The 18,927-nt window shown below is 48.6% G+C and overlaps 1 protein-coding gene across 1 annotated transcript in view; it reads right to left on the bottom strand.

Moving 5' to 3' along the window:
* Positions 1-635: 635 nt before the first annotated feature.
* LOC310770715 (protein O-GlcNAcase-like) overlaps positions 636-18,927 on the bottom strand; it is a gene marked incomplete at both ends in the record, with an annotated part of 32,187 nt that continues 13,895 nt past the window's right edge. Inside the window, 8 exons of the mRNA XM_083663442.1 lie at positions 636-772; positions 1,550-1,709; positions 1,817-2,009; positions 3,906-3,997; positions 4,272-4,446; positions 13,812-13,990; positions 15,732-15,935; positions 16,469-16,714. Of these exons, the coding sequence (XP_083519568.1) occupies positions 636-772; positions 1,550-1,709; positions 1,817-2,009; positions 3,906-3,997; positions 4,272-4,446; positions 13,812-13,990; positions 15,732-15,935; positions 16,469-16,714 (1,386 nt within the window). The remainder of the gene's footprint in view (positions 773-1,549; positions 1,710-1,816; positions 2,010-3,905; positions 3,998-4,271; positions 4,447-13,811; positions 13,991-15,731; positions 15,936-16,468; positions 16,715-18,927) is intronic.

An 18,927-nucleotide genomic window follows, 5' to 3' on the forward strand; every position in this document is an offset into this window, starting at 1 on the left:
ATAAGGTGTGATGATGAAAGACAACATCTCACATAACACCTTACAACCCGTATAGTAGTAGTGTCCTGGTTTTGTCCCAGCTTGGTAACAGCAGGACCTAAGAGGGTAGTAAGGCACTACGTGAGACACAGCTCTGCTCTCTCCGTGTCACATTCAGACACTTGACCTTATGGCACGCGGGGGCCAGAATCCGTGTGGCGACTAAATCAGAAAAGTGGAGTTGTTGTTTATGGACTTGTCACCTCCTGCCTCCTGGAGGTATAACGAGGGAAGAAGCCCAGAGGAGCCTAGAACTCAATGCTGGAGGACGACTCTTCCATGTCGGCTCAAATCAACGCACTTATCGAGACTACAGATCACGTCTTGGCCCTTTAAAGCTTTTGGATTCTCTGAATCCAACAGCACTGGGGGAAACTGTGCAACTGCTGTGCTTCTGTACACAATCTTAAAAACAGGTTCTCTCGGGGCTAGCCCAGATGCTAACGTAGTATAAAATCATCGTGGACGTTTGTCTCATGACGGTAGCAAACATGTTCATCAGCCTCGACGTCGACTGCTGACTGCTGCTTGCTCTCTCTCTCTCTCTCTCTCTCGGGTCTGTTTGGAGCGGGTTGTTGTTATCAGTGCACACTTCCTCATAGGCTGCGTCCCATAAGGATGACATCTTTGGGAAAGCCCTCCATCTTGGCGACCTCAAAGCAGCCCAGCTTACTGTAGAAGTCCAACATCCTCTTATCGCTTTGACGCACCTCGCAGAACGCGCCGTGCGACCCTGGAAGTGAAAGACAAAAAAAACTGACGGAAACAAACGCCAGTCAGCAAAAGAGGGTGGGCAGAGGGATTTTAACACTGGCATCAATTCCAGTTACTGACTCAGTGGCCATTTTCAAAAAGAAAAATATGTAATAAAACATATCTATCTAATTGATTCCGGTTGATCTCTCTCTTCGTCTTGCTCACACACGCTTCCTGTAGTTGTAGTAATAAGTAGTAGCAACAATGGTACATTGCCTTTACATATTGAAACAGGCAGATACAGAGGGACGGCGGAGGAGGATAGGATTTGTGAATATTGTGAGTTGAAGGAAGTGGAGAATGAATTTCATTTTATTTTGTATTGCCCATTGTATCATGACTTACGAGAGATACTATTTAAAAAAGTTCACTCCCCTGAGCTAAACTTGTTAGATTTTGAAGAAGGTGCCATACTTGAATTTCTCTTTGACAACATCTTTGCTTTTTCCGAATACATTTCTCATGCGTGGGATAGGAGGAAAAAGATGACATATGATAGATAATTCATATATTTTACTTACTACACATTGTAGTTAAATCGGTGTTTTGCTGTTCATGCCGCGTGTGCTGTGTGTGTGTTTGTATGGTTTTGTATTGTTTATGCACCGGAATCGATATGGTAATTACTTTATGTTGATGTGTCTGATAATCCCATGTGGGATGGGTCATGTAATTTGTCCTGACACGTAAATAAAACTTTCATTCATTCATTCATTCAACAATGGTAAAAAGCAGCAGCAGTAGTGCTCATTACCGTTGGCCTTGATGGAAGACAGCAGACAGCCCATCATGCTTTTAGCCACACTGGGGTCAGTGACCTGGGCGTGGATGTCGACCTTGATGAGAGAGGGGAAGTTGGAGAGGAACGACTCTGGAAGACAATCGTCCTCTTCGTGGAAACTCAGCATCATCTTCTACAAGGAGGACAGATAAGACAAGAGATCGTCATGTCCAACTGAATAATGGCGTGAATTCAAGAGTATGAAGACGATGAGGTAAGAGAGGTGCATTTGGAGTCTACCTCAGCGTCTGAGAGGTCCTTCTCACAGTCCGGTTTGAGGTATTTCTCTTGCATGAAGGGGATCCAGTTCAACTTGCACTTCTTGAGGAAGGGCCGGACGTCCACGGTACCGAGAGCGTAACCGCAGATCCCTTCCTCGTCTTCGAGCACAAAGCCGTAGTTTGGACTCAAAGTCAGGAAACCTCCTACTAACCTGTCGACACATAGTGAACATTTAGTCAGCCATATTGATTTGCACTGCAGAGAAAAGCTGCAGGCGAGGCTCTGGTGAGCAGCTACTGTGGACCAGTGTTGTAGTGCTCGAGTCCAGGACTCGGACTCGGGACTGATTTGACTCGACTTGTACTTGAGCAGTGAGCACTGATGACTCGGACTTGGGGTCGAGCATTCATGCATTTGAACTCGGGAGTTGGTGACTCGGATGTGTTGATAGAGCCTTTTTTTATATATACTGTAAATACCTCCGCCACAGAGTTGGTGGAGGTATGTACCCTACCGAGTGCCCTCTAGTTGTTTTTGCTATTGTTTTGTAATAGGCCCTAATAATTTGACTCAAACTCGACTGTCTCTTTTTTGGTGATCAGGACTTGAGCACTGGGGACTCAAGACTCGATTTGGCCTTGAGATATAGTGACGTGACAACAACACTGCTGTGAACATTTTAGGGCTGCAACTAACGATTATTTTGATAATCGATTAATCGGTAGGGTTAGTTGTCGATTAATCGATTAATCGGATTAAAAAATGCACTGATATTGTTTCCATCCGTTTATTGAAAAACAACTTTTTTTTTGTTAAACAAAAACTCACCGGGCTTTGCTACATCAAATAGCTTTGACAGGGCATGAACGAATACAAAATACATACAAATGTATGGTGTAAGTGCAAAAGATATCTTCATATCTTCTTAAATAAAGTGCTTTAACGCAGTGGTTCTCAACTGGTGTAGCCTCAGGACCCACTATTTTCCTTGTCATGAAGTCGCGACCCAAATTTCGGATTTTTTTTGAACCACTCAAATTAATTGCACAAAAAATAGCGCATTAATTTAATACACAATGCCTTCATGCACTGTTATAAACTTCAAATGAACAAAAAAGTGCAACAGAAGTGCAACTAGGGCTAAAAACCAATTGAAATAAGGCAGACTTGAATTACAGGCCTATATGTTTTTAAATTTAAACAAGTCAAACTGGTCATGCTCAGAAAGTCTTATTTGAACTGTACGAAATATGAAATAAAATGCAGACTTATCTTGAATTACATGCCTATATGTTTTTAAACAAGTTAATAATAATAATAATAATAATAATAAAACAAGTTAACCTGGTCATGCTAATCCAGTTTCAATAGTCTGAATTTAACTAATATGAAATAAAAATGAATCACAGGCAGGCTATATAATAATATATAAACCTACCTGTTCTCCCAAGCCTACAACCTCCCCTACCCCTGACCACCTCCTCCAAACCATAGCTCCAAACCATCACCCTCCCCCCCCCATCCTCCCCCCTCTTCCTCCCTCCTGTTATCTTCCTCCCCTCTGCTTCTCCATACTACCTTGCCCTGAACCGCCACTGTCATCTGTATCTGTTCCCTGTAACTGTTGCCTGTTACTTGTATCTGTTGCCTGTTTTGTTCCCTGTTGCTTGTCTCTTGTTCTCTGTTAAGCGTCTTTGGGTCTGGAAAAGCGCTATATAAAATAAATGAATTATTATTATTATATGATTTTTAGTTAAACTGGTCATAACTTTTAATTAAACTGGGGCCATGCTAATCCAGTTTCAATCATCTGAATTGAACTAAAATTAAATATGAAATTAAAAGGCAGACTTCTCTTGAATTACAGGCAGAGCATATGCTTCAGCTTGTTAAACAAGTAGAACTGGTCAGGCTAATCCAGTTTCAATAATCTGAATTTAACTCAAATGAAATATGGAAAAAAAAAAAAAAAAATTGCCAAAAGGGCAACGAATCGATAATCAAATTCGTTGCCAACGAATTTAATAATCGATTTTAATCGATTTAATCGATTAGTTGTTGCAGCCCTAGAACATTTACTAGTCTAGAATATAACTGCATATCTTACCGGTCTCCTATGAGGTCAGGATCCTGCTCAGGGAAAGGAAGTTCTTCGATTCCTTCAGAGTACATCTCTTTGCAGATTTTATAGACAGATGTCTGCAAAAAGACAGACACAACGTATATATAATAATTGAACCCATTATGGCCTCCAACAGTGCATCTAACGTCAGATTAGCCAAGCCCAGAAAATGCTACATCAAGAAGCTAGCTAAAGCTCTCTTTATTCAGCACATACATCTGACGACATACTTTCAGCAATCATACATGTAAATCATGCAGTGCTTCTAAGCATTTCTGCTTTGTGATACTCAAAAACAAAGGAACCCCCCCCCCCCACACACACACACACACAAACACCCGCATATCTCACCTGATCTCTGGGGAAGTATGGCCTTATGGAATAGATTTTGGAGGTTGGCGTTGAGGGTGGAGGTTGGTAGAAAAGATCATTTGCCCCATCTATTGGTAACAATCGCTGTGGGGAATCAAAACAGAGCGGTTCAGTTTCCAGGTGAGCAGGTGTTGTGCTGGCCTTGGCTGACTGCCTCACAGCCTATTTGCTGCAGTTGAGCTACTATCAGACCAAGGGGAAACTGGGGAAAACGGTCGCTCTGGACTGAGAAATATTGTAAAAAAAAAAAAAAAAAAAAAAATCATCATATACAGATGTAACATAAAATGACCCATGTCCCTTGTTGATCTGACAGTGGACCACAGCAGCAAACATCACACAACACCTTTCTGACTTTTGCTAAAAGAACAGAGGACAACAGGCAATCCACATTTCTTTGTCAAATCAAATGAATGAAAATGAGGGTAGCGCTTTGGTCTGAGTAAGGCTTTTCCTGGCTGAAGGAGATGCTCCTTTCCCTTTTGTTAAAGCATCACAATAGATTTCGCTGCGCAGGTGGCAGGACCCCCCTGTTGAGAAAAGTCATGATGCGTGCGCAGAGAAGACAGAGAGAACTCCAGGAACAAAGCCAAAGAGGTCAATGGAATAAGACTTATCAGAGATCATTCCCTCATAGCGGATCGATCGATCGATCGATCGATCGCCACTAATGAGTCTTGCTACTCTCCAAAGTTGGAGATATTAATTTTTAGTGCTGGTACAATTAGTGTGTTTGTTTGTTCATAGAGTTTTCCACTTGTGAACACGCTTGCGTTCTCGCTGGCGCGGTGCGATGCGCGTGCTTGCGCATGCAAAGGGTTGGGGGGGGAGGGGGGTTTGTGTGTGTGTGCTGTGCTTTCCTGCAAAGAAATGAGATGTCATGCTAGCTTGCGCTGTTGTGTGTGCTACGGAAAAGCAGCATCTCCTTTTGGGCAGCCGCTGAAAGAAATCCAAATAGAAAAGTCCGTTAGAAAATGCGGCGCCAAAAACATTGGCTGTAACCTCTCTTTTTGTGTGGATGGATTTAAGCAACTAAAGCTTACGTGTGCAACTCAGGGGAAATCTAATCTAATTTAGGCTTAATGCATTTTTTTGTAATACTTTTTCGTATTGTAGCATTGCGGTGTGGCTAACAAGCTAGCAGAAAGTAGGCAGGAGACAGACATTCACTTTAGCTCAGCCGAGCGTATTTAATACCTGCCGCAGCGTACAGTCTAACCCCGGAGTTGGAGGTGTGCCGGGCGAACGTGACAGCTGGCCGGTAGCTGTCGTTAGCGTCAGACCCGCTTCTATCAGCTCACTTCCAGTTCAGCAGCTAACGTAGTGACATGCTCTACTGTCAGACCGGTCACAACATCCTGGAGTCCCACTCTAACTCTTCCCCGTATTTCCAACCCCGTTCCTATCCGGCCAATACCCATACGGACACACCTCCCTCCAAACAGAACCTCCGAACACAGTAACGTCCTTCCCACTCCTCCCCAATTCCCCAAGTCCATCTCCCCGCGTTACACAGCCCCCCCCTTTTAATACTCCTCGCCCCCGAGGAGATCCACCTCATAGTCCCCTAAACGCGGGGGAGGCCTCCTCCTTCTCCTGGGCCTGGCCCTCCTTGAAGTTCCCTCCCCCCCAGTGTCCACTTCCCCCGTCCCCGCTCCCAGACCCGTACTCGGACTGTCCACTTGCAACGGCTCCGGGGCCACTTGCAGACCCCCCGGGGACTGTTGAGGCGCCAGTTGACCCCCCTCCCCCGGTGATTGTGGCGGCGTCCTGTTTGGCCTCCCATCAGCAGCCTGGCCCGTCCCTCGGTACGGTGCCAGACGATCGCGGTGCAGCACCACCACCCGCCCCCGCGGAGCCATCTTCGTCCTGTAGGTCACCTCCCCCATCCGTTCCAACACACAGCACGGCCCGACCCAGTGGCTTTGCAACTTGGGTGATTTCCCCTTCGTCCTCTTCGGCCCATATACCCACACTAAGTCCCCTGCCCGGAAATGCGTTCCCTTAGTGTGCAGGTCATATCCTCTCTTCTGCCGCACTCCAGCCATCTCCGCTTGCTTCCTAGCAAACTCGTGCGCCACTTCCAATCTCCCCTTCAGCTGAGACGCATACTCCACGCCTGCGGGCACCTGAGGCGCGTCCGGCGGCTGTCCATATGCCAACGCTGGCGGCGTTCTGAGTTCTCTCCCCAGCATCAGCAGGGCGGGGGTACATCCTGTAGTCTCCTGGGTTACCGAGCGACATGCCAGAAGGACCAGCGGCAGCTGTAAGTCCCAGTCTTTCTGATCTTTAGACACCACCAGGGCCAGCTGTACCCCCAGGGTGCGATTGAACCTTTCCACCAACCCGTCGCTCTGAGGGTGGAGTGGTGTCGTACGGGTCTTGTGTATGGACAACTGTCTGCACATCTCTGCAAACAGTTTCGCCTCAAAATTCCTCCCTTGATCCGAGTGTAGCTCAGTGGGGACCCCGAACCGGCTGAACATCCCTTCAATCAGCACTTCACATACTGTAGCTGCCTCCTGATCAGGAACAGCATAGGCTTCGGGCCATTTTGTGAAATAGTCCATTGCCACTACAACGAACCGGCTACCCCGCGGGGTGCGAGGGAAAGGCCCGAGCACATCCACGGCCACTCTGTCCATAGGGGCCCCCACCTGATACTGCTGTAATGGAGCTCTGCTTCGTCCCGTGGGACCTTTGCGGGCCACACAGGGGTCACATTTCTGGCAGTATGCCTGCACATCCCTCCTGCAAGTGCTCCAATAGAATGTCTCTCTGACCTTATTGAGCGTTTTGTTCTCCCCGAAGTGTCCCACCCCCGGACGGCCGTGACTGAACTGCAGCACTTCTTCCTGCCGGCCCTTAGGCACCACCACCTGCCATTTCTCCCGGCCCGAACTCGGCTCCTTCCACCGCCTGCAGAGCACACCATCCTTCAGCGCCAACCCCTCCCATTGTGACCACAGCCCCCGTAATGAAGGACCTGCGGCTGCAATGTCGGGCCACTCTGGTCTCCGATTCTCCGCCAACCACCCCAGCACCACCCTCAGTTCCGGATCAGCGTCCTGTTCCCCGGCCCAGTGTATCGGGTCGTCGAGCCGCAGAGCCATACAGAGTTCTGCTCTCCCCTCCCTTGCATCCGCACGATTGCAGTGAGAGCAGTCGGTCCCGCACGGCCGTCTCGAGAGCCCATCTGCGTTGGTATGGACGGTTCCTCTTCTGTGCTCAATAGAGAAGTTGTACTCCTGCAGCTTCTCTATCCACCTCGCCACTTGTCCCTCCGGCTCCTTGAAGGACATGAGCCACTTGAGCGATGCGTGGTCTGTCCGAACCGTGAAGTGGATCCCACACAAGTAGTACTTGAAATGCTTCACTGCGTCCACCACTGCCAGCAGCTCTCTCCGGGTCACACAGTAGTTCCTCTCTGCCTTATTGAATGCCCTGCTGTAATAAGCGATCACTCGTTCCCCCTCAGGGGTGACCTGGGCGAGCACCGCTCCCAGGGCATCTCTGCTCGCATCTGTATCCAACAGATACTCTCCATCAGGATCCGGAGTCGTCAGCACTGGGGATTGACACAGAGCGGCCTTGAGTGCGTCGAATGCCTGCTGTTGCTCGGGGCCCCAAGTGAAGCGTACATGATCCTTGGTCAGGAAATTTAGGGGCGCCGCCACCGTCGAGAACCCCGGAATAAATCGTCTGTAGTAGGCCGCCAGACCCACAAACGACTTAACCTCTGATACACTTGTTGGCATTGGCCAGTCCCGAACCGCAGAAGTCTTCTTCTCCACTGTACTCACTCCCTCCCCGCTCAGCTTGTGGCCGAGGAAGATGAGCTCTCTGCGCAGGAACTTGCATTTCCCCGGGTTCAATTTTAACCCCGCCTGCTGTATCTTGGAGAAGGCCAGGCGAAGCGCCCCCAGAGCGGTGTGGAAGTCCGGTCCGTGTATCAGGACATCATCAAGGTAGATCTCTCTGTTCTGTGCGGGCACCTCAGCCAAAACTCTGTCCATAAGTCTTTCAAAGGTCGCTGGCGCGTTGCACAGCCCGAAAGGCATCACTGTGAATTGCCATAATCCCGAGCCTGTGGTGAAAGCTGTCTTGGGCCGGGCAGCAGCTGACAGTGGCACCTGCCAGTATCCGCTCTTTAGGTCCAACGACGAGAACCAAGCGGAGCCCCTGATTCCATCCAGTGCATCGTCGACTCGGGGTGGGGGGTAGGAGTCTTTGACGGTCACGTCATTCACTGGCCGGAAATCCACACAGAAACGCAAATCATCCACATCTTTCTTTGGCACCATGACTACCGGTGAGACCCATGCGCTGTTTGAGGGCTCAATCACTCCAGCCGCCCGCATTTCCTCCAAACACTTTTGTGCTGCTGCCTGTCTTTTCAGCGGGATACGTCGCGGCCGCTGTCTGATGGGGTGAGCCTTGTCCGTGTCTATGTCGTGCTCAATCAATTGCGTCCGGCCCAAGTCTGTGGGGGAGGTGGAGAAAACGGACCGATACTCCCAGAGCACATCGTGCAACTGCCGCTGCTCCATCTCCGAGAGTCCCTCTCTGTTCTGTTCCCACATTGTCTTTACGGCTTCCTCCCGGGGGTCGGGAGTGGGGGAAACCACCGCTCCGCACACGGCCACTGTCTCAGCCGCAGGAACTCCAATCGGTCGGTGCCTCCGCTGGGGTAGGGCCTCCCATGAGGGCTCTGCAGGGGTCTCCTCTTCTGGAGGGGACATATTGAGCCCCCCCTCATGTGTTTGGTCCCTCATCAGAGCATCGTGCTCCCCCACCGGCTGCAACGGCCTTTCCTTTATATCCGCTACGTGCTCTGTCTGTGCTTCCCCCGGACACGCCCCCATTGAGGCTGACTCTCTTAAATCCCCGTCATCCCCCGTTTCTGCGTCCCGGGCCCCCCCCCCACAACATAGGCAGTGGTGTGCCGCCTTTAAATGTCACTGTCCCCCGTGGCCAATCTACCACCCCCCCATTAACCTTCATGAAATCAAACCCCAGAATGCACTGTTCACGGATATCGGCCACCCACATGCGACATGGAAAACTCTGTTCCCCTACCTGCACCACCACTGCATGCTGACCCAGTGTGAGAGCCCTGTCCCCCGTCGCTGTGAGGAAGGGGCGGACATTAGGATTCACTTGCAGCTCCTCCCCTAAAAGATCTGTGCGAATGAATGTTCCCGAAGACCCGGAGTCCACTAAGGCCATAACATGCCTCCCGTTGATTGAAGCCTTCACCCTTGCTACTTCAGGCCCTTGAGGGGCCCCTGTGCACTCTTCAGCCAGACAGTTGTTAAGGCCCGGCGACGGCAGAGAATGTGTCAGGTCCGGGGCGGAGTAACCTCTTCCTACTCCGCCCCCCTCTCGTTTCCCGGCGGGTGCTCCCGCTGGAGTCTGGAGTCCATGGCTAAGGGGCAGCTGTATTGGATGTGCCCCTTCTCACCACATCTATAACAGACACGGTCCTGTGCCTCTGTCCAGCCACGCTGCGATTCTCCGTCCGTTCTGGGGTTTTGAGGGAACTGTGCCTGTGCAGAGGGTCTAGCTGGGGGAAACAGTGATTCTCCGTCCGTCCTGAGGGCTTGCGGGAACCGTGCCTGTGCAGGGGGTCTAGCAGGGAAAAACTGTGATTCTCCGTCCGTCCTGAGGCTTTTAGGGAACCGTGCCTGTGCAGGGGGTCTAGGTGGGGGCAACTGCTGGGGTCTCCTAACCCGTCCTTCAGTGAGTACCTGCTCCACTTCCTGTGCGCGCTCCAATGCGCTATCCCACGAGAGAGGGTTGCTGAGGCGAACCTGCTCCCGCAGTCTGTCAGGGGTCAGTCCACTGATAAAAGCCTCTTTGGCTAGGATGAAACGGTGTTCCTCGCTGAACTCTGGGAATGCCTTACGGGCCAGGTGGCGTAGATCAGCTGCATACACGCCCAGCCTCTCTCCATCCCCGCGTCTCCTCTCGTTGAACTGTTGGCGGGCAGCAGATTTGGATGTAGGCTCCCCAAACTGTCGCTCTATTGCCTTCGCTATTGCCTGGGGGTTGGCCAACTCCGTCTCAGAGAGATCCAACAGGACCCGTCTCCCCTCCCCCTCCAGGGCTGCAGCCAACTGAACCGCGCTCTCAGCCTCGCTCCACCGGTTAGCCCTGGCTATGAGCCGGAATTGTGTCCAGTATGTCTCCCACCCCGGACCACCATCATAACGACCCACTCTCACTGTGTCCCCCCCCCGATAGGGCGCTGCGGCGGTGGCCGGAATTATCCCGGCCAGAGCCCCCGCCAGCGCACTGGTGAATGCACTAGTCAACATCGTAGTGTTGTCTGTCTGCCCGTTGTGGGAACAGGCAGGCTGGTTAGGCGGAGGAACGGTGTAGCTCATATTGACAGTCTCAGGGCCCCCAGCTCGGCTAACAACCGGGCTATAAAACACAGGCTGCACGGGTGTGCTGTGAATATTAAAGCCGCCAGGCCTCCCCCCCGCACCATATCTCACCCCCCCCGAATGTCCAAACATACCCCCCTCATGTCCATTCTCTGCATCCCCGTTATCATTCGCTCGAGAAGCTCCTCTCCGCTCCCCTACCTCCACACTCCACCCCTCTGCACGTAGCTCCTCCGTCCATTCCTCCTCTTCACCCCGCTCCAGGCCAGCCGGCCGTGATGCATCCAGCAGCTTCACTCTGGGTTCTGGTTGAACAGATGACGGTACTCCATATCCCGCCATGCTTTCTTCTCTCCTCTTCTATCTCCTCTTCTTCTCTTTGCTTATATTTATTATCTTCGTTTTTATTTTTATTTTATTTTATTATTTTTTCTTTCCTTCTTCCTCTTTCACCCTCTCTCAGCCACTGGTTGCGTGGCCATGGAAGAGAAAAAAAAATCACGCCTCGTTCTTTCTCCTCCAATTTACTGATACTTTCTTTTTCTTCCTCTCTTTTCTTTCTTTCTTCTTAAATGTTCGTTATTCTTTAACACTCCCTCCTCCTTATCTGCTTTCTGTTAGCCACAGGCGACGTGTGTAAAAAAATCCACACTTCTGGCACCAATGTAGCATTGCGGTGTGGCTAACAAGCTAGCAGAAAGTAGGCAGGAGACAGACATTCACTTTAGCTCAGCCGAGCGTATTTAATACCTGCCGCAGCGTACAGTCTAACCCCGGAGTTGGAGGTGTGCCGGGCGAACGTGACAGCTGGCCGGTAGCTGTCGTTAGCGTCAGACCCGCTTCTATCAGCTCACTTCCAGTTCAGCAGCTAACGTAGTGACATGCTCTACTGTCAGACCGGTCACAACATCCTGGAGTCCCACTCTAACTCTTCCCCGTATTTCCAACCCCGTTCCTATCCGGCCAATACCCATACGGACACACCTCCCTCCAAACAGAACCTCCGAACACAGTAACGTCCTTCCCACTCCTCCCCAATTCCCCAAGTCCATCTCCCCGCGTTACAGTATGTTTAAAATAATCACTTAAAAACAAATGACTTTTTACCCTGTGCTTTAGTTTACTAATATGTCAATGAAAAAGTGTCAGGACAAAAAAGCTTCATAATTATGTTATGATGGTCTTGCAAGAATCTAGCTCATTCATGCAGAGGGACAATGACCAAAGAGAGGGCGCCATTTTAACACCATATAAGGACATAATGGGTGTGCCTTGATGTTTCAGTAAGTGCAAGTTGCTTCAGTTGAAGAGCATCAATATTGAGCAGGATGGTGGATATCGGAAGCCAAAAGCACACAACTCAAAGTCTAAAGCTGTAAGCTTCAGCTGCCATCACCCCACTCATCTCACCCACTCGTGTGAAGTCACATTGTCATGGTGTCTGCCTCGTCACATGACCAGGGAGCATGCGTCATCCAACCAGGAAGACAGAATGAGAGGTTAGTATGATGATCACCCCTTGTATCAGGAGGCCTCTCTCATCTTCTCATGCAAAGCCACGACCAGGACAGCCCAGAGATGGGTTGTTACGCTGCAGGGGACCCAGCCTGGGTAGGAGGATATCTAAAACACTTGGGTTCATTGTGACTACGTATAGTAGTGCTGCTGCTAGCAAAGTTACAGCAGCTGCTTGTCACAAATTCTCTACAGCTACAAAGGTGGAATGGCTGTGTAACAGTGGTGACGGGGACGCCCTGTCATGTGACCAGACAAATGCAGCGCGCGCGGGTATGACACCTAGCACTGTTGCTTTCAAGTATCAACCTCACCCTAATGCCTTAAGACACTTCCTCTGATGAGAGCTGGCACAGCACAGCACACAAGATGCACCCACAGGGGGGAGGAACTCAGAACTGGCTTCCCTCAGCATTCCCAAGTGAAATAAGGGACTAACAATTAATTGCTTCTCAGTGGATACTTCCAAATGAATGATCTACCAAGCCTGCTTAGTCTTCTCGATGCAGCCACCGTTAGGCAGCAGACTTACAACTCTTGGTCTTGCTTGGTCCAACCAAACATCTGTGCTAGGCTTAGCACACTGACCATAACTATTCACCTTATGTAGCCACGCCCATTGTGTGACCGGTTGTGTGGTCGTGTGATGACTTCCGGCAAAGAAAGAGAAAAAGAAAAATGACGGCTGCTCCAATATCATCTAACTCTGAATTAACTAATAATTTAGCCAATTGTATGTAATATACAAAATAAAAGCAAACGGCAATGTCTAAGAAAGCAAAGCCATGTAACTGGCTCGTTAATTCTCGCATTCCAGGGAATTACGTTAACGTCTGCGGGTCTTATTGACGTTAGTGGCTCGAGCTGCGCTCGGAGGAGAGAAAACTATCTGAAGCTTTCTTTGTTGGAGTCCAGGTATGTTTTACAAGAAAGTGCTCGTCATTGTCGACGATAACGTTATCTGACCTGGTTAACAGTGGATACTCCGCTTGCTTGCTGTGGACCGAGCTCAAGGTAGTAGGCTACGTTCTTTGTTTTACCCCCTGCACTGTCCGCTACAAACACAACTCTCTTCTTCTGACGTTCTTTTGGAAGTGTTAACACGACCCGGAAGAATTTGGCCCGCCCCCCGCGCCTGAACATAAGGTGAATAGAGTTAAAGCTATCTGTGAGAAGAATGACGATCATGTGTCACGGTCAAATGTCAAAAGCCAGGTGTGAGTTCTCCTGAGTAGGTGCATCGGGGCTGGTCTGAGCCATCTCTACTGTATGAGCCTACTGATAGAAACAAATGACAAGTTAGAGAGAAGCTGTCAGAGAGAAACATTTGGGAGTTAAGACTTATCACTCAAAGCTAAATCGCTGCGCAGAATGTGACTTCATCCGGAGGGGAGCCGTGTTCTTTAGATATTTTGAATATCATAAATATCCATAATAATAACAAGAAATAGCGATATGGTGATGTTGTGTGTGACTGTCTCTGAGACTGACTATGGTCAGTATTCCCAGATCCAATCACACTATTGCTATACTTCTAATGTGTAGGGGGTAAATAAGGGCCCTGTGTTCTCATGTGTAGGGGGGGGTAAGGGCCCTGTGTTCCTGCTCATACATACCAAGCCACTGGACAAAAGACTTGACCAGAGAAATGATGCTCTTGATGCCCCAGATGTACGTGTACAGGTCGTACAGGATGCTCCGGTTGGGCGAGTTGGTCAGACTTGTGAACATGTGGATGACGGAGCAGCAGATCTCCTCAAACTGCTCGGCCCTAGATTGCCACTCTGCCACCTGCGGCACAAAACAGTGATTGGAAATGAGGGGAAAAGTTGTGGAAAAAAACAGTTGGAATACGAGTACATGTAAATAACGGGCGACAGAGGGACAACGGTCTAATCCGGTGATTCCCAAAGTGTGGCCCGTGGAGGTACTGCCTGGAAAGCCATCCTGGATCCTATGAAACTAGAAGACATCCATTGGCACCGACCATGTCCTGCTAGCTTGTCGGGAAGAGGGATAAATAACGCTGCAAATGTAGGCTAAATCTTGGTGAGGGAAAAACTATTTCAAAGGGGTCCCTTGACCTCTCACCTCCAAGATATCCGAATGAAAATGGGTTCCAATGAGTCTCCTGTTTACAGATAAGGTAGCATTTTTCACAGCATTCATAGCTTGTGGACTGATTTTTTTTTCCCCTGTACAGTTTTCTCAACAAATGTGTTCTGATGAGTAAGCGAGGAGAAAATGTTGGCAATCTGGCTTTTGGGTATTTTGTCAAATGTTTTATGTGGATGGATTATTAATTTCAAGTTCACATGTCATGCTCGTTTTTTTAGATTTTTTTTTTTTGCCTTTTTGCCTTTATTAGATAGGACAGTGGGCAGACATAAAAGGTAGGGAGAGAGAGAGGGGATGACATGCGGCAAAGGACCTCGGGTCGGATTCGAACGCGCGTCGGTCGCGCGAAAGACCGAACCTCCGTGGTACACGTGCTACCAGGTGAGCCTCAAAAGCACGTTCACATGCTCTGTTAACAGAATAAAAAAATATCGGGATATAGTTCATCTGAAGTCTCGTGTGTTGATCAGAGTTGTGATTAAAAGGGTTGGGTGGGCCCCGGAAGATTTTCACATTTCAAAGTGGGCCGTGGCATTCTTACGTGGCTGGGCTTAATGGCTGGGCTAATCTATTTACCCAATACACAGTTACTACAACATGAAGCTCGTTATGTTTCATCTCCCGCCACAAGCACACCACCCAATGGGCAGTATATTGTAGTGCCTAGCACCATCCCCAGGCCTGAATAAGTTCCTTGTCAATAATGGAACAGTTCTAGCAATTCGCTTGGGAAGTTCTTGGTTATCTGGGACCCGTTTCTGGCCTATTTGGTCGAGGTTAATAGCGATACGTGACTCGCCTAACTGACCTCTCATGGACCCTTTACGTGGGATCCCACGGATCTTGCAGGCACATAGGCACCTTACGCGGCTGGTAGTGCCAAGCTGTAGTATTGGAATGTGAATTATATGTTTGTTTTTCTTTCTTTCTGTGTCTGAGCCTTTTGTTCTTCACGTTTTGAAAATTGCAAAATAAAATATTAAAAAAATATATATGTAAGGGATAATGTATATTGAGGCGGTGATTACGGGGGAAATAATGACCGACAGGTGATGATTGAGCCCGACGCGCAGCGGAGGGCTTAATATTCACCTGAAGGTCATTATTTCTGACAAAAATAATTATTCAAATAGATTTTTTAATAGCGTTTTCAACGACAAAGCGGTTTCATTCGTAATTGGCACACAAGACACCACAGCTGCAACTGGTTGGCCTAATTAGTAGTGTTTGCTGACAAAAAGCTCTTATTAACTGATTAATCCAGGTGTGGCAGAGCAGCGGTCGTTTGTTGAGAAATAATGACCGGTGAATCTTGTTGATTGTCTGATTGACCAATCAGAATCGAGTATTCAAGAGAGCCGTGTTCTAAAATAATGTAACAGTTCTCTCAGGGAGGGATGAGGCTCAAACCCACCTTCTCTGGCTCCTCGCCCTCACAGTTGACACTGACGATGCTGCTGTTGGCCCTCAGCCAGTTGAACTCCTTCAACATGTGCACGGCCTTGGGTCCGTGCTCGTAGGGCAGGTAGAAGAGCTCCGCCAGCAGACCCAGGTCCTCCAGCGTGAGGGGCTCTGCTGTGAACAGGGGCTTCTCATCGGGCCCAGGAACAAACAGATCCTGAGGAAACTAAAAAAACAAGCCATCGTGGGACTTTCTAGCAGAAAGGCGTTTTTGTATTCAACTGCAGTGGATGCACACATGGGTGGGGAATCACCAGGTGTCCAACAACACGATATTATCACGATACTGAGTACTGCAATATTGTGATATATTGTGATTTATTATCTTTTGTCGACTGCAAATTATGTCACGAAAGGAAAACCTTGTGTCAACATCTCTTTTATCTAAGATAAAGTTTCCAGTCTGTTCATCTCACTTCAATCATTGTTATTGCAACAAAATTGCCATGCAGACAGACTGACCAACACGTCATAAATGTTGCATGCACCTGATAATTTAAATGATAAAATATTGCAATACTTGGCATTCGTGCGATACAATATATTGCAGCACAAAATATCACGATACTATGCTGTATCGATGGGTTGGACCTGGGGCCCAAGTGCAGCATTGGGCAGGAGAAAGGAAGCATTGGCGTTCTGTGCTATCATGCACGAAGAGGATGAAGTCACTAAGTATGCTGTTTGAGGCTGTTTGAGCAGCTCATCTGTTTGCATGGGAGCGATATCACTTCCACAGTCTTCCTGGATGCACTCCTCAGGAGACTTGAACTCTGCCAGGCTCTCCTTGTCTGTATCCATGGGCTTGAGGTCCTCAGCCATCTTGTCGGCCAGGATGACAACGTGTTTGCCCTCTGCGTCAGCCTCGGCTTCTGTCTCGTCCAGCTTCTCCACCACCATCTCCATGGGTTCCTCATCGGAATCTTTCTTCTCCACCTCCACAACAGACGGGAACAATGTCAAAAATAATTCTCATAACCTTTTCCACAGATGCACACAGAAAAGATTTTGTCGAGACCCACAGCGCATGTGGGGTGGGGAGGGGATCCAGAAATTGGGGGGAGAAAGTCTCTTTTATTTATTTCCTATTATTAATTACATACTACCCAATAAAGAACAGACATTATTTGTAGCCATATGTTTTCTCAAGTGTAATATCACACAGGGACAGAGTGAACAATGTCACACCTGTCTGAGTAAGCAGAAGTTGCCTCTTGGTGAGCACAGTGCAGTGACTCTCTATGGGGTGTAGGGCTGCAACTAACGATTATTTTCATAATCGATTAATCTGACGATTATTTTCCCGATTAATCGATTAGTTGTTTGGTCTATAAAATGTCAGAAAATGGTAGCAAATGACGATCAGTGTTTCCCAAAGTCCAAGATGACATCCTCAAATGTCTTGTTTTGTCCACAACTCAAAGATAATATCAGTTTACTGTCATACAGGAGTAAAGAAATCAGAAAATATTCACATTTAACTCATTCTCTGCCAAGGACGTACCCGGACGTACTTTTAACAATGGCGTTCTGTGCCAAGGACGTACTCGGACGTACTTTCATATTTTGGTTGTTTACATTACATCAGACACTTTCCCAGCCTGTGACATTGTTTCAAGTCAAACTGATAAAAGGAACCCGCTAGTTTAGTATTTATAGTATAGTCACCCATTTAGCAGTAATCTATTTAGCAGTAGCTAGATGAAGAGAGGCGGTCGCCGGCGTGGCCGCAGCCGCAGCACTGCTGGGCGTCCTCAAGGCCCACACTTGGATTCCCCTGGGCCCAGTTCCAGCACGCACCGCGGTCCACGCCAGCGGACAATCGAAGAGACCATGGGGCTTCGTCGTCCCGTGCCCCTGCCCAGGGTCCAGATGGAGCCTGTGGTCGAAACAGAGTCCGACCCAGAGTTCTCGGATGGCGACGATGGCGAGGAAGACGCCAGTGTTTATTTTGTTGTTGCTCCACGACGGAGCGTCAGGGCGACGAAGGCTCCCCTTCACAGCGTTCTGATCCGTCTGACACAGATGAATCGGAGGAGGAGGGAATGGGTGCCACTTCGAGAGAGCGATGACGATGGTAAGAAATAGCCTATTTTTTGTATCGCGTTTGAGATGAAATGATCACACACAGCCGTCTGTGTCACATAAACATTTCAAAGTTTACAGCACTAACGTAGCTATTGTGTGATCTTCTGTGCTAAGTAACGTTAGTTATGAGAGGTAACGTGACAGCAGGTAACGTTACAGCACTCGTTATTCCTGTGTGTGTGTGTGTGTGTGTGTGAGAGAGAGAGAGAGAGAGTGTGTGAGTGTGACCACATAAGGGTTCATTGGTTCCATTTGTTTATGCTTTTATCAAGCTAAGCTAAAAATCCACATGGCAACTGTAAAAGTAAATTATTTATTTGATTTTGTGCACATATTTATCATACTTTGATATTTTGTGTTTTCAGACTCTGAGTCGATGGAGGCGCAGTCCAGTCCTAGTCCCAGTCCTGTGTGTAGTCCTACACCACCTATTTCGGAAAGACCATGTCTCGAAATAGGTTCCAACTTATTCTGAGGTTCTTCCATTTTACTGACAATACTGTAGCAAGGAGGCTGCGGCCAAGCCTCATTTGTCAAGAAACCCCAGGGGCCAGACTCTCTCTCTCTCTCTCTCTCTCTAGGCTCTTTCACACCGGCCTTGAAAGCCGAAAAATGCACGGAAAATAGGATTCGCGCCTCCGATGTGAAAGTCGTGAATGCGCTTTGGTGGACAATTGTTTTACGCCTTTTGTCCCGCGACGGGAGGTAGTAACAGTGCCGGGTTACCTGGCAACCCGCCTCCACTTGAAAGGTCGTCGCAGCGAGCCGGAAAAGGTGGGAATGGTCAGCTCATTCATAAAAAAATTACAGGGGAAATCACCTCATGTGATCAAGAAAAGTGCAGGAGTGAAAGTAAAAAAAGTAGCCTATACAATCATGACTGCAGGGACGCCAGGAGGAATGCTCCGTGCGGTTAGGCTTTATGCTCAAACGATGTTGACATTAGTAGGTAGGCTACAATTAACGGATATAATAATAAGCTTCAGAGGGCTATAGCTGTCTGTGGCGAGTTGGTCTGACTCAGACCAGGTTATTCCCTCTCGAAATCAGCTCTGTGCATT

Source organism: Poromitra crassiceps (genome assembly GCF_964638095.1).
Source record: "Poromitra crassiceps genome assembly, contig: HAP1_SCAFFOLD_191, whole genome shotgun sequence".
NCBI lineage: Eukaryota > Metazoa > Chordata > Actinopteri > Beryciformes > Melamphaidae > Poromitra > Poromitra crassiceps.